Genomic DNA, 15292 nt, shown 5'->3' on the forward strand with positions numbered 1-15292 from the left:
ACTCGACAAGGCGACAACACGACAAGGCGACAACACAACAACACGAGATGGCCGTAATCAGCCACCATACACAATGGCATCGCATGCTATACGTATATTACGTAAACTTTGTTTAAGCCAAGGGGAGAAAAGAATATATGTTGTGGAGCTGTAATGCTGTGATAAGTTTCCGAACACTTATATGTATATGTTTATAACAGAGTATTTACTATGATCATCATTTGGACAATAATTGATGTGTGTATATATGTCTAATAAACACAAAAACACATATGAAATATTTTGTTTTGCTTTTGTTGTCTTTGCAATCAGTAACTCATTCGAATTAGGGCATAATGCCTAGGATTTTTTTCGGAGGCAGTTAATTATTTTCAATACTACTATTCTGAAGTAAAATAAATGCTCAAACATTTCCAATAATGGCACCATTGTGAAGTATTTAACTTTTATTACTGAAGAAAATTACGAATTTGTTTAATAGATCAAACTTATCATTCATCGGAGATCAACTCGACAACACGACAAGTCGACATTTTACCGCGACAACACGAGATTCTGTACGCGCTAATTAGCGTGTTTGAAATGTCGACTTGTCGTGTTGTCGTGTTGTCGACTTGTCGCGGTTCAAAAACGCGACAAGTCGACATTTTAACTGTTAAATCTCGGGTTGTCGCAGTTTGAGACTGCGACAAGGCGACAACACGACAAGGCGACAACACAACAACACGAGATGGCCGTAATCAGCCACCATATTTAATACCGAGAGTTTCAACATTATACTATCTTGTACGTACAAGATACTAAGTTGTACGTACAAGATACTAAGTTGTACGTACAAGATACTAAGTTGTACGTACAAGATACTAAGTTGTACGTACAAGATACTAACTTGTACGTACAAGATACTAACTTGTACGTACAAGATACTAAGTTGTACGTACAAGATACTAAGTTGTACGTACAAGATACTAACTTGTACGTACAAGTTATTATCTTGTACGTACAAGTTATTATCTTGTACGTACAAGTTATTATCTTGTACGTACAAGATACTAACTTGTACGTACAAGATAATAACTTGTACGTACAAGATAATAACTTGTACGTACAAGATAATAACTTGTACGTACAAGATAAATAAAAGTTTGTAGTGGCCCTAATACGCCGCCGTAGATTAATGTGTATAAAAGGAGCAGTAAAAATGTCAACTTCATCAGTCTCTGATCGAGCATCCAATCTCAACAAAACAACAGCCGATCTACGAAATTTAATGTTCAACCCCCCTTTCAGTACATTTACTGCGTCGACAGCAGAAATAAGGTATGTATAACATTATATATGTGTATAAAGATAAATAGATATTCATTTTCATTTTTTATGCATGAACAACAATAATACATTTCATTATCATTCAAAATCAAAATGTGTTTATAATATATATATACCGTTATTATTTCTATTTTTCAGAAATATGATGGCATCGTCAACACCATGCAAGGACGCAAATGTTGTTGAGGAGTATAGATGGATCCTGCAACGTATGTACAGCACGGAAGATTCACCCACTGTCATGTGTAGGTCAAGTGAGTGGTTTCCTACCAAGGCTGAATGTGTAAAAGACTTTCAACGCTATAAATGTACACAAGAAGGAGCTTGTGTAGTTAAAAGTAGAAAAAAGGAGAATCGTTCAACGAAGTGAAAACGATGAAAAAGAAAAATGTGCTAGGATCGCAGCTAATTCCTTTCTAGACATCTTATACGTAGAAAACTGTATGTGTCGTTTGAATGGTGTAATTGAGAAAATCTGTCCTGGGTGTATTGTGGATCACCCAAGTCAACAAGGGCATGAATGTATAATGGATAGTAATGAAGACAAACTGTTATAAAAACTTTGATGAGTGCTTGGAGTCGTTAGATGACATGGATATTGTGGATCGATGGATCCAATACATTGAACAAATGCAACTGGAAGGGTTAGCGTTGCATCCGATCTATACTCTAAAATACAGCTGTTTGAACTGGTTAAAATCGTCTTACAAAACGCAGGTCTGGAAAGAGAATATATTTGACATTGTTTCTCGCATATACTGCGAAAAGTGTTAAAAACAGAAAAGAAAATAGAGAGAGATACCTTAAAATTTAATTAAAATATGTGCTTTATGAATATGTATGTACACGTAGTTGATACTGCGTATTTATGAATAACTAAAAATAAATTTCATTTTTTATTCTTTATATGACTAATGTTTGTTTTCATTTTCTAACCACGTGATAACGTGATCTATAAGGGAACCCTGTTTGAGACGGATACAATGACTAACGACATTGTGATACCACCATATAGCGTGTGTGCGGGCCTAGTATCTCCAGTGGTAATGGAACGTAACTATTTGTAATTTTCCTCATGACATGTGCTCGCCCATGTGAGGTAGGCTTTGGGTTCTGTCCCCTGGCCGAGACAAACCAAAGTCTATAAAAGTAGTAGTTTCTACTCCTGCTTAGGGTTCAGCATACAGGTAGTGGGACGACTGGTTCGCCCGTTGTCAGTATAATGTGACCGGATGGGATTTGTTGTTTGGTGTCTTGGGCGGCATGCTTCAGTAATATAGCACTATAAAAAGGGCAACAGTTTCACAATACAAGAGGACAAAACACGAACATACCGCAGTCTCCCAAAACAAGCACCTCGCACTTCACACACACTACACACTGCATACATGGGAGGCCGTCCTTACATGACCATAGCTGTTAATAGGACGTTAAAATAATCAAACAAACAAACCATGAAATGACGTTAGCGCAGGATATATCATCTTTTGACGTCATTCCATTACCAATAGAAACAATAGTCCCGCACAAACGGTATCGGGTATCACGTGGTTTGTGAATGATTCTCATTTGTTCCTTTTTAATACTTTATTGGTTTTTTCCACGGTAATACAATTTCTTTCTTCTCAAATGGGGTTGGAGACGAAAGATAATGTCTGAATACAATAAAAAAATAAACAAATAGTCAGCTCTATTATTTCCATAAAATTCATTTGTTTCACATTTCATACCTGATGGTTACGAAACTGCGCCTTTAATGCCTTGCCTTCAGTCATATTACATTTTGTATATGGAGAGATATAAGAGGTATATAAACACTCTCCAGCATCCCTACCGACCCCCAACCTCGATAGTCCAGAGGTTATTATCACTGACGTTATACCAACACCTGGGCTTTCTCATAGTAAAACTGAAGGAAATGCAGGTAATTTGGTTCTTTGATGTGTATCAAAGGAATTGAGTAACGGTAGACTGTGGTTGATATGTCGCTTTCTCAGTATTCTTCAAATGAAGTCTCTGCAGGCCTGTTATTGGTCTTTTTTTTCTCGTAAACTGCCTCCAGTTTTACTATGACATAGTCCTGGGTTGGAGATAACGTCCAGTGATAATAATTCCTAAAGCATCAAGGATGCACCGGTCCTTCACTTTTTCGGCTATTACACATTTTTTTTCTATCACACTCATTCCTTTATTTTCATACATTTCTGTCAATGTATGTAAATTAAAAACACCAGCGTCAGATAATCAAATTGTAATCTTGGTGTTTATACATATAGCTGAATTAAAGATTACATATTGTGTAGGTTTTTTTCTCTAGTGCTGGTGTAAAGTTGAAGCTAGACTTAGAGCTATTTATAAGTTGTAATAAAGTTTGCCCTATCCATTCGTCTTTTGTATTGACAATAGAACATGTTTAAATTTAAACTAACTATTCTGACATACGATAAAATATCTTTAAATGTAAACTAAACTTAATTCAGGACACCCGTCTCATAACTGACACTCAATTATTGTACCGTGCGCCTGTGTACACCATCGCCCGGTATTGGTGACGTCACAGCAGCCTTACCACGAGGACCTTGTTCAAAGCGGGCCGTGTTCATTATCGTAAAACGGGTGTTTTTTATTTCACCGATTAATACAATCATCGCTATGGTTATCTGTTTCTGAAATTGCGGTTCTATAAAATTTCTATACGAAATTCTTAGAAAATGTGAGATTTGCAATATAACAAGCCCCAGTCTTGTTTTTCACATTGCATGCTTTCGTTCGCCACCTTTCCCCCCTTAAATTTGTAGATGGTTTGTCCCGAGATTTCTGTGGGATTGTTTTGATGCCTGCTCAATACTCGACAACTTGGTGAGTTCAATGATAACTGAAATATTTACATTGTTCAAAATATTGATTATCGATTTATTGGATATCTATGAAACCTGGGCCTCATTTAACCAACTTAAGTTTCAAAAGATCTAAACGTCAAACGGACGTCAATGTACATGATTTTAAATGATTTTAAAGCCAACTCCATCCCACAAGGATCGGAGGAATAGTTACAGTTGATAAGACCATTTAAGACGTTTTAAAAATCTAGATAAAAATATAAAAACTGTAACTAATTCTCTGATCCCTGTCAACCATCCCCGATATACCTGGGGTTACTATCACTGTCGTTGTATCGGTGATAATAACCCATGGGGTATCGAGAATGAGTCTAATTTCTGGCCTAACTAATGGTAGGAGTACTTGCCTAGAGTATAATGATATGATTATTTGGTACCAAATATGTGATATACGTGCATTGTATACACAGAATGCACTTGTTATCCTGTAATAGTCTAGGCCTATTGGTTAGTGCACAGGCTTACGACGCGCAAAAAAAAAATACTGAAAAGTTATTTACTTAGCCCTGTGTCCGATTTCCAGAAAATGGGGTAATTATATTTAAAATGCTCTGAACACCATAAAAATCATTCAATCTGGATATTTTTTAGCTTACATTGAAGACAATTCCTTACTGGTCACTATGGTATAACATATGATATGATGGGATTATGGACGAATTTTATTTCATATCGAAAGTTGAATTTCGAGGATTCGTGTAAAATTCGTTAGTCGGAAAAGTACACGCTATATCTCCAGGTCACGATCGCGATTCTCCAATGAGCACAAACCGAATAAAATCGCCAACCATTCAACGAATGCATCCCTGAAATGCAGATCCTCATTATAAACTCACTTACTTATAAAAATAGCACCGACGCTCCATTTATTGTCATACAGAACAGATTATCACCGATCTCGGCAATTCTTTTCTGTCGCAAAAATTATAAATGCATCTTAGTTATACCATAGTGATCAGTAAGGAATTGTCTTCAATGTAGGCTTAAAAAATATCCAGATCGGATGATTTTTGTGGTTTTCAGAGCATTTTAAAATCAATCACCACATTTTCTGGAAATGGGATACAGGGCTAAGTAAACTTTCAGTATATTTTTTCTTTTCACGTCGTAAACCTGTGGATCCCCCTTAAATCGAGGATGTAAGAAACAAGTTATGGTACTAACTAAAAAAAATAGAGTTACTTTTGTTATCCAAAAATATCAAAATGTAAATAATGTAAATAATACTACATGTATAATTTCACTTTATGTGAATGTTAAACGTTTGATATATGTATTATTCACGTTGATAATATTTTTTTTAATTTCAAACAATTTTAAAAGATTACTACATAGATGGTATAGTCTATATAGATAATCTAAATCTCTAATGACAACATTTGATGGAATATAAAATGGTAACATGTTGTTACAGAGAGTTTCTAGTCCCTGTGGAACCAATGGATCAACAATGTGAAGAATGCGAACAAAGGAGCTCGGACCTGAAGCGATGTAGCGGATGTTTCCAAGTAGTCTACTGTTCCCGGAAATGTCAGAAACGGAACTGGAAATCCAAACATCGAGATATCTGTAAGGAATTCCAGTCCACTCATGTCACTACGATATCGAGATCTGACAACAGCAAAGCTATACTGGACCTCCGAAAACTCGCACTCCACGATCTGAACAATAACTCGAGTAAAGACATGAAGAGAGCTCGAAGCGAGGCTGAGAAATTGTTTTCCGGATATCAGATCCTGGACGACTTTAAAAAGATATCGGATTCGTTTGTATCGAGGAGGGTTCTTGTAGCTTACATTTCCAGTCAACATCCGTATCCATTTCGTCATTGTGTGTTCATCCAGGTATACCAAAAATCTCTCCCTTTAGCAGTATATATACCAACAAACTTCGTTGTTTCGAAGTCGTGTGGATCCACGAGTACACTCGATATGTTCGAGTTAAGATAACTTGCATATAAGTTGAAAAGTTTTATGTCGTGATCAGAGATATATTTATTCGAATTAAACATGGCCTTGGAGTTTAATGACTTGAGTATAAATCAAAGACTTCGTCAACGGTTTAGTTTTAAGTATATAACTGATCCTCTAAACGAAAACTCTTAACTATGCGAATTTCGAGATAAGAAAATTTAACTCATAATATTTGCTAGAAATCATGCATTTTTAAAGTTATCAAATGATAAATAACCACAAAATTGATTTTCGATCTCTTTTCACAAAAAAAATAAATAGAATATTAATACGAATTTCACTATTGATTACAATTCAAACGGCGCTAGGACCCATTTTCAAACTAGAGAATAGACCCTGTGTATATTTATACTATTTTAAAGGCCCACTACCTTTCCGAAACAGCTTTTAGTTTCTAAAATGGGAAAGTAAAACAAGATCGATATTTTTGTATAGTCGCTAAAGTTATTAACTTACCGTTAATACTACACGTGTCATCACATTCTGAACAATTTGATTAAAATAAATAAAATGTTAATTTTCATAACGCGGGTCGTCTTATGTTTCCCGCCGTCGTCCTAAATACCGCGCGGTAGTTGACTATCACTGCGCCAGACGGCAATACAGCGAAATAACTCTCCACTGTTATCAAACATTACGCAGAAAATCTTGCATATGTTTGGTGTTGTAACCTCATCTTAGGCCATTGGTATATATTTTCTGATGTTATTAATGTTTTTAAGAAACCTTTATGTTTTCCTCCGGAAAAGTAGTGGGCCTTTAAATCCCACATTAGATTCTGATTTAAGTGACTTTTGTTATATTTATGTTTCAGGATAAAACCGACAAGGAGATGATGGTGGCGTTCTATCTGGACTACGATGATCCTACTCCTCATTTCCGATGGGAAGAAGTTGTTCCGGGAAATTATTTGTGCGTGAAGAACCCTTATATACACTGTTTCCTGGACGGTCAAGTCGGATTCCGCATCGACGAGCCGAGTCTCATTACAGTTCTCAGCTTCTAAGTAATGTCATATTGTGGAAAAGGTTTTTGAAAAATCAAAATATTGACGTTATAATGAGGTTAATTTGTAGTTAAAATTAACCCTGTGTTATCCAATATCAACCGACATTGTTATAAATTTTGTTTTAATATTTTACCAAGCCGGTATTGATCTTTTTGATTTCGGTTAATATTAGATTATCACAGTTTAATTAACTAATTAGTCTCATTTTGACCTCATAAAGATGAATCGATATTTCTTTGGTATTAAAGGCACAAATCCTGTAGACGTAAACATGCATATTGTTTTAGTTATAATCAATATTGAACATTTTCGAATGATAGTTATGAAGATACATCTACATGACTAAAATGTATAAGCTTTAATAACGTAACGTTGTTCATAGATTAACTTCATTTTGCCAGAAATCGGCAATAGAACGGTCGGTACTTGAATAATGATAATTTTAACACGTTGAAATAACACGGGGGAAGTAACTCGCACAGCCCTGTCAAACCACAATCTAATTAAAATTAGACTTGTAATTCCGCTCCACTGCGATACTCTACGTTACGCTCCAATTCTTGTATATATATTGTATTGGAGCGTAAGGTAGAGTATCGCAGTGGAGCGGAATTACAAGTCTATTTTTTATTAAATTGAATCAAACGATATAACATATTATGAAGGAGCAGCAAAAATGTCGTTATAACCAGTTGGCATTTATTAGTTTTTACAGGTTGAATATTTGCGATGAGGTTGGTCATTTGGGACCTCAGAAAAGTGTTCTTTTTAGGCTTTACACAGAGTTGGCCAGTAAATCAGGTTAATTAACTAATTAAATAAATGTTTGAACTCAGTAGTTTAATACTAGCGGAAGTGACGTATATATCATTATGTACTTCGAACATGTCCCTTTAATTGTCGAGTTCTGCATGATCTAATGAGTATAAACAAGGCCGAGTGCACGACCTGCCAATCAAGTCAAAACAAATAACAGTTCATTTGTATAACTAAATACACATATACTGGACGGGCACGTATATGAAAAACCGCACCAAATGGAGGCCAAAGCACCGTGATTTAGTTGAGTCTTAATATGTTTGGCGAATTAGGAACATAATCGTGGAGATGATTTCAAACGTCTACGCATTCTTGACTGTCGAAAGGTAAATTCTATTATATATGTTGATGTGCAAATATACTATTGCAACATACGTTTTCAATATTAGTATTCAATATGGTACCTATTTTTGTGTATATCATGTTCTTTCTAGCACTGTGTCAGTTTTTTTTATAGAACACGCATTTTATGAAATCTATCATAATTTTGAAAGACATGCACCAGATCTAGGACACCGACATATACACAGCTGCCTATACTTTTCGGTCGACAATAGGAACACCATTACCTGTCTATAAAAATCGTTTGAGCTACAATATTACAGCTAATGCACACCCCACATTGGTATTCAAGTACAGATTGTGCTTTTAAGTTTTTAACCGATCTTGAACTCCATCCCACACCATAAGTCTACTGCTAGAAATAACTATATGAAATACCATCTGTAAGAAGGTCTAAATCCGGTATCTGGGTCAGAGGAAACTCCGACTAAGTGACCCTGTCGATCGGCCATTATTGTCTTATAACTTAGTATTTTCGTGTTTAGTAAAGCCAAGGATTTATAAGTGATATAAGTCCTTGGAAAAGCACTTATTTTAACGTCGACTAGGTTCATGGTCGAGTGGTTTTTAAAACAAAGGATAGATTAGGGATGTGATAAATGTAATCCCTTTGTTATCGGGTTAAACGGTTAAACAGGTTAATTGTCTTCTCACAACCTTGTAATGGTAACACAGCCATACTGAATTATCGTACTGATAACATTACGAATGTACGGAGCACTATACTGAAGTGTTTTATATAGCCACATACATGTATACTTAATTGGTGTCCATGGGTTAACTTAACGACACAAGGGAAGTAACTCGCACAGCATTGTTGCTTGTACTATACTTGTAATTATACCTTATATTTTAAACGCTGATATCAACTTTAAATTAAAGCACAATTAATAAAAGAAATGGAAAAATAAATGAGTAAACGACCGAAGTTCCATGAAATCATTCATCACCGCGATCTAGTTTACGGTAAACAAATTTGTAAGAGTTTATATATATATATTTATATATGCATCTTCTAATAGATGTACTGAACCTATCATGCTGAAATTAAGAACATCGTTCTCGATATTCAAAGGTTTACTATTACTGACGTTATATCCACCCCTGGACCATCTCATACAAAAAACTGAAAAATAGAAAATATGTAAGAAAATAAATAAAACTGCATTTACTCTTTGAGAAATACAGTAACTTTAGCCACAAAACAGATCAGAGTAAAAATAGATTGTAGCATATAAAAATGATAACAATCAAATGATTTCTGATTTCTGTTGTTTGATTTTTCTTTACAATAGACGGACATTCCATTACGAGGCTGTATCCACTTGGAGGCTCAGAACCCGGATGCTCACAGTTGTGTAATTTAAGTACAAGCACGAATCTAGGATTCGACCTTAAATTCCTGCCATTGCTTACATTCATTCTTGACTCTTCGTCGATTGACGAAATTATGAATATTTCTCCGCCGTCTCGATAAAACTAAAGGAAATAACTCAGGATGTTCATCGGCTAGTAATTATAACCTGCTTCATGGTAATTGGAACGATTATCGTCGAAAGATTTATCGACTGCCCGATAGAATTTATAGATATGCTTATATGTATATATCAAATTTGAACTGTATTTTTTTCTTAAATATGTCGCCGAAGAAAATGAAAAATATCAAGAAAAGACCACTCCCCGTCAAAATAGTGCTTTCAATTCTAGTTGTTTATACTATTTATAGTATCAAAGTCGACATTGGGATTTTTATCGGTGATACGTACATGGCAGTTGTGGAGAACGACTTTCATTTTGATCACTCTCTTTGCAATCCGGAAGTACTGGAGCGCCTTCTTTTAAAATTCAGATCGAAACTCGATATTTCTAGCGATGATATAGCAAAACTTCAACCAGAACAAGCCAGTTCATCAACAGTGGGAAGCGTACATAAACAAATATCACATTCTTTTCACTTTCCCAGATACTTTCAAAAGCCCACAGAAATAATTACGTCAGCGAAAATTGTGCACAATGCTAGTGAGACGACGCAAAAATCACTCTTTGACTTCACTAAACTTCTGCAAAATGAGCATGTGATCTTGGATATACATAAAAACGGTAGAAATGTGTCATTCTCTGACGTCATTGTTCGATCCGGATCGCGTGATCAACCAGAACGATTGTCACCGCTCCAGAGAGCAATCAAAGAGCGCGAACGATTAAATGAACACCGGAAATTGATACTAAGCGCGCAGTTACCAGGTACCACGGAGATGGAACGTGACAAAAAATCTATGTTATCCGCTGGTAAGGATATAATTCACGAACCGGATGTCGGCCAGAGAAAGTCGCAATCTTCTAATACAACTACTAATGAGGCGACGACAGACGTCCCTTCAGCTCACAAAGAAATGATTAATAAAACGGCGGCTGCAGTGGCGGCGGCCGCGTCGTCGGCTAGGGCGTCGACGGGACAAAAACAGGCGGCTGGTAGTCGACGGGACAGAATAGCTAAACTATCCAATAGAGGAGAAAGACGAAAGAATGCTGTATCACGTGTTGTGAATGTTGCTCCCAAATCTGATCACCATAAGTTCACACCGTATCATATCGAAAGCATACACCCATTGCACGTAGATTTAGAGAAATTTGTCCAGGAGAAAATTGAAAACGGTTTCAGAATACCCATGGACCCTATTAACCCACAGAAAACCGATTTTGTTTATCAACTAACAAAATGTGAATTCGGGTCCTCTGTTTTCAATTTCTCTCTCCTCGTGATAGTCAGATCGAACGTGAGACATTTAGACATGCGCAGTATGATACGTGACACGTGGGGAAGTTTCAAGTATCCTAATGTAAAGTTGATATTTGCTGTGGGTTCCGAAAGTCAGACGGTGACGGACGTTTACGAGGAGTTCAAAATGTACGGTGACATACTCCAGGGAAACTTCTCAGATAATTCGGCCAACACGACACACAAAACTACAATGGCGTTTAAATGGCTCAATGATAGCTGCCCGGATGCTGACGTCATACTTCTGGCGGAGGAGGATCATCTCATTCAAATAAGACACATTCTCGAATATATCAAATCAATCAATCGACGCGAGATAAAGAATCTATTTCGGGGATTTGTTATTAGTAATGCCGAGGTCGAGAGGGATCAAAAATCACGTTGGTCTGTTCGACTGGCAGATTTTCGTCATAAAGTATGGCCGCCCTACCTTCGCAGGGGGTGCATGCTGATCTCGCGAGATGTCGCCAGGAAGATGACTGAGGCGTTTCCTTATGTTAAATACATCCACATATATGACGCGTATTTAGGTATAGTGGCAAAGAAACTGTCGCTAACTCTACAACATGATGCCAGGTTCTTTCAAACCGGAACCGATTTGCTTCCGTCTCGGGACTCTTTTGCTTTTGACGGTGTTAATACGCCAAAATTGTTAAACGAAGCATGGAACAATCTGTCGAATCGGAGAAATTGATTGTTTAAAATAAACGATTAAAGATAAGGGAGACAATTGTAACACAGACGTGCCTCTAGCTCTTAAACATTGAAATGACTGTGAAAGTGTTATAGATATAAAGAATGATGGGAATCATAAAAATTGGTGTGTTGTTGTTGTTTTTTGACAAATGATGCATTCCAATTAATACAAGATAATTGTCGATTTCAATCATCGCCTTAATATGTGATATATGCTTAATATTGCCATCTATTAGCTTTGAAATGTGAGTGAGAACACATAAAGGGTAGACGTCAGGTGACTGTAGGTCGGTGTTTTTTCTTCTTGGTATTCTGATTTAACTCCACCTCCTCAACTGGGCAGTACTTTTAATGACTCAAGGTGTTAAAGGGACGTTTAAGAAAATCAAAAAAATAATCAAAGCGTATTCCGCCAGGCCTCGAACGATATGTAGGGGCATTGACGACGTGTACGGAAATATACAATTGGTTCCGAAGTAACCCGTGATTTAAATCCGACTTTGAACCTCAGTTTCAATCAAAACCATAGGGACCTGAGAACTAGTTAGAGTTTATATAATTATGGACCCAACCTGAGTGCCCTAAGATCATTTTTAGACGTTTTAGAGATCTAGATCTAAAATAGTTACAAATCATAGTCTACATAGTACATGTACAAACATGTATATACATGTACATAAGTACATGTATCTCCCCGACTCGAAATTTCTACCCATCTTGCTTCAGCGGCTAAAAATAACATTTCTACCACGTCTTCATGAAAACGGTTAATACTGTTGGAAAGAGCGATAATTTTCCTTTCAAAATCATCCTACACATCTATACAAAGTGAGCCCCGTTATTACACAAATATGGGCCGATCTGGGTCTGGAAAATCATTTACACCTCTAAAACGTCTAAAACTGGTCTTAGGGCACTGGTGGGTCCATAATTATATATAAGCTGTAACTAATTATCATATCTCTGTGGATAAAACTGTTTTGTACATGACATGTTCATGCCTTTGTTTTGATTATTTTCTTTTGGATAAGTTATGCACGACCGGACACTTGCGTCGAAAAATACTTAGTGAATAATTTCTTATAATCAATTTTATTTTGTAGTCTAAAAGCAAAACCTAATGCTTTTAAAGGGTCGGTCTGGTAGGGATATTCATACTGGTTATTGAATATGCCCAAACAAATTGACATATATCATTGCAGAGAATGAGCGTTTAGTCAATATTGTTCAACATTGGTTATAAAAGTAGTCTATATTTGGAATATAATTGCTCGTTCCAACAACAACACGTCCCAATATAACACAGATAGCGTGGTTTTGTACTATACTACGCTTGATGCTCCACTATAAACAACTGATAAGTGTAGGTAATCGCAAGTCCGCCTCGTCTTCGCTACTTACCCGATTGCTACTACCATCATGGTTCTTGGATCACTTCCGGTTTAACGTATTCTTTACTAGTTACCATCATGGTTCTTGGTTCACTTCCGGTTTAACGTATTACTTACTAGTTACCATCATGGTTCTTTAATTCACTTCCGGTTTAACGTATTCGTTACTAGACACCATGGTTCTTGGTTCATTTCCGGTTTAAAGGGACAATACAGACTTATTCCGTTACATAACCGCGAAGCAAACTATGACATTAAAGTATTATTCTACTTTTCTTATGAAACATATAAGTATAAAATAATGAAAAAAACCATGACATTGTGAAACATTTGAAACCGTTGAAATTCCAAATCGTATAGCAAAACCATTCAGCAGGTACAATATGTACGCTGTACTCATACCCGAGTCAATGTCACGTAAGTCAAACAATTCAATTCAAAAGCACCAAGGAGTTGATGGAATTATTTTAGACAGAAGTATACACATGATACGGGAAACACACTACTGTAAAAACGATTTTAGTAGTTCTAGACAAAAAATGCTTAACTCCAATAGCAAGGATTGGAGTTCCGCATACAAGACGTCCGACCACAATATGTGTGATGGCGGACAGCGAGCGTGTTTGAACTTTTCACACACATTTCACCACAGTGAGATTTTCTGGCATATCACAGTAAAAACAACTAATCTCACTTTATTACAACTGTTTGTTTCCGATATATGTGTAAACTTTAATATGTTCCTAGACCCAATTGTCCGTTTAACGTCTTCGCTGCTAGTCTTCATGACGGTTCCTGATTCACTTCCGGTATAACGACTTCGCTGCTAGTCATCATGACGGTTCCTGATTCACTTCCGGTATAACGACTTCGCTGCTAGTCATCATGTCGGTTCTTAAGTTACTTCTGGTTCAACATCTTCGTTGCTGGTTAACATGACTGTTCTTGATTTATTTCCGGTTTAACATCTCCTTTGCTAGTCATCGAATCGGTTCCTAGTTCCTTCCGGTTGAACAAATTAGTGCTTTGATGGTCGTTCTAGTTGATGCCCACGTGTACCCATTTTGTCATTTGTTGAGTTATCTACAGTTTGATTTGAAAGCATTATGACAAAACATATTTTGTTTCCGTGCATAGTGGTAAAACTTGTTTTGAAAGTCATGGAACAGAGTACGGAACTTTTTTGACAGAAACTAAATTTAACAAATAGTCTAAGGTCATGTTTGGTATTCCATTGGGTTACTTTCACTGTCGTTATATCCACCCTGGAACATGTCGAAGCAAATCTAAAAAACATTTTAGGAGAAAAAAACTGACCAATCGTAGGTTCGTAGAAAGAACACAGAGACTCCAATGCCACGGTCAACCACAGTGTAACGTTATTCGATTCTTTTGATGTACATCACTGAAATTATCAAACTATACCTACTCATCTCTTGTCGAACACAGAGCCGTCAGTTTCCCTATGCCACATTCCATGGCTAGATATAACGACAGTGATAGTTACCCCTGGTATATCGAAGATGGACTAATGTATTCGCAACTGAATTGGAAATTCAATTTCAATAACGATACGGACAATACATCTACTGTTATGTAACTATATTTCATTTTATCCTCATTTCCGCTCGTTTTATTTTGTTCCGTGACACATTTGGCATGCATGGTCGTTTCTGTAAAAAAATCACTTTTTATTTGTCTGTGACGATAAAACATTCCATCATCGAAACCGATCATTCGTTATAATCCTGCATCTTGAATAAGTCGATGGGTTTTTAATCAGTTTTCGGTGACTGTGTTAATTCACTCATCACAAAATTATACATGCATGGAATTCAAACCCGTTGGACAATATTGGCGTAGATTAACTCTTATGCAATATAATTATTGTTGTTGCAGGATTATCTATTATCCGCAATATAGTCTGGTACTTGCGAATAAACCCAACCTGAACAGAATCCCTAGACACTAGTTTATATTATTCTACATGTTTGCTGCTGTGTTCGTCCAGATTCACGGGCGACTGGCTGTTCCATTAATTTTATCACGGTCGA

The 15292-nt window shown here is 36.5% G+C and overlaps 2 protein-coding genes across 2 annotated transcripts; both read left to right on the forward strand.

Annotated features, from left to right (window-relative positions):
* The first annotated feature begins 4037 nt into the window (after positions 1-4037).
* LOC138307753 (uncharacterized) lies at positions 4038-7484 on the forward strand. Its single transcript, XM_069248619.1, has 3 exons — positions 4038-4188; positions 5644-6073; positions 7017-7484. Exons 2-3 carry the CDS (start codon positions 5669-5671, stop codon positions 7206-7208), a joined length of 597 nt encoding a protein of 198 aa, XP_069104720.1. The 5' UTR covers positions 4038-4188; positions 5644-5668; the 3' UTR covers positions 7209-7484.
* A 389-nt stretch (positions 7485-7873) lies between these two features.
* Positions 7874-11984, forward strand: LOC138307864 (uncharacterized). Its single transcript, XM_069248782.1, has 2 exons — positions 7874-8356; positions 9668-11984. The coding sequence occupies exon 2, from the start codon at positions 9971-9973 to the stop codon at positions 11843-11845; it is 1875 nt and encodes a 624-aa protein (XP_069104883.1). The 5' UTR covers positions 7874-8356; positions 9668-9970; the 3' UTR covers positions 11846-11984.
* The last annotated feature ends 3308 nt before the right edge of the window (positions 11985-15292 follow it).

Source organism: Argopecten irradians, chromosome 14, assembly GCF_041381155.1.
Source record: "Argopecten irradians isolate NY chromosome 14, Ai_NY, whole genome shotgun sequence".
Lineage (NCBI taxonomy): Eukaryota > Metazoa > Mollusca > Bivalvia > Pectinida > Pectinidae > Argopecten > Argopecten irradians.

Excerpts from the sequence above, each read along its gene's own strand:
- LOC138307753 (XM_069248619.1), top strand. The coding sequence starts at position 5,669 with ATGGATCAACAATGTGAAGAATGCGAACAAAGGAGCTCGGACCTGAAG. Across the intron at positions 6,074-7,016 it reads GTCATTGTGTGTTCATCCAG|GATAAAACCGACAAGGAGAT; the intron begins GTATACCAAAAA and ends TTTATGTTTCAG.
- LOC138307864 (XM_069248782.1), top strand. The coding sequence starts at position 9,971 with ATGTATATATCAAATTTGAACTGTATTTTTTTCTTAAATATGTCGCCG.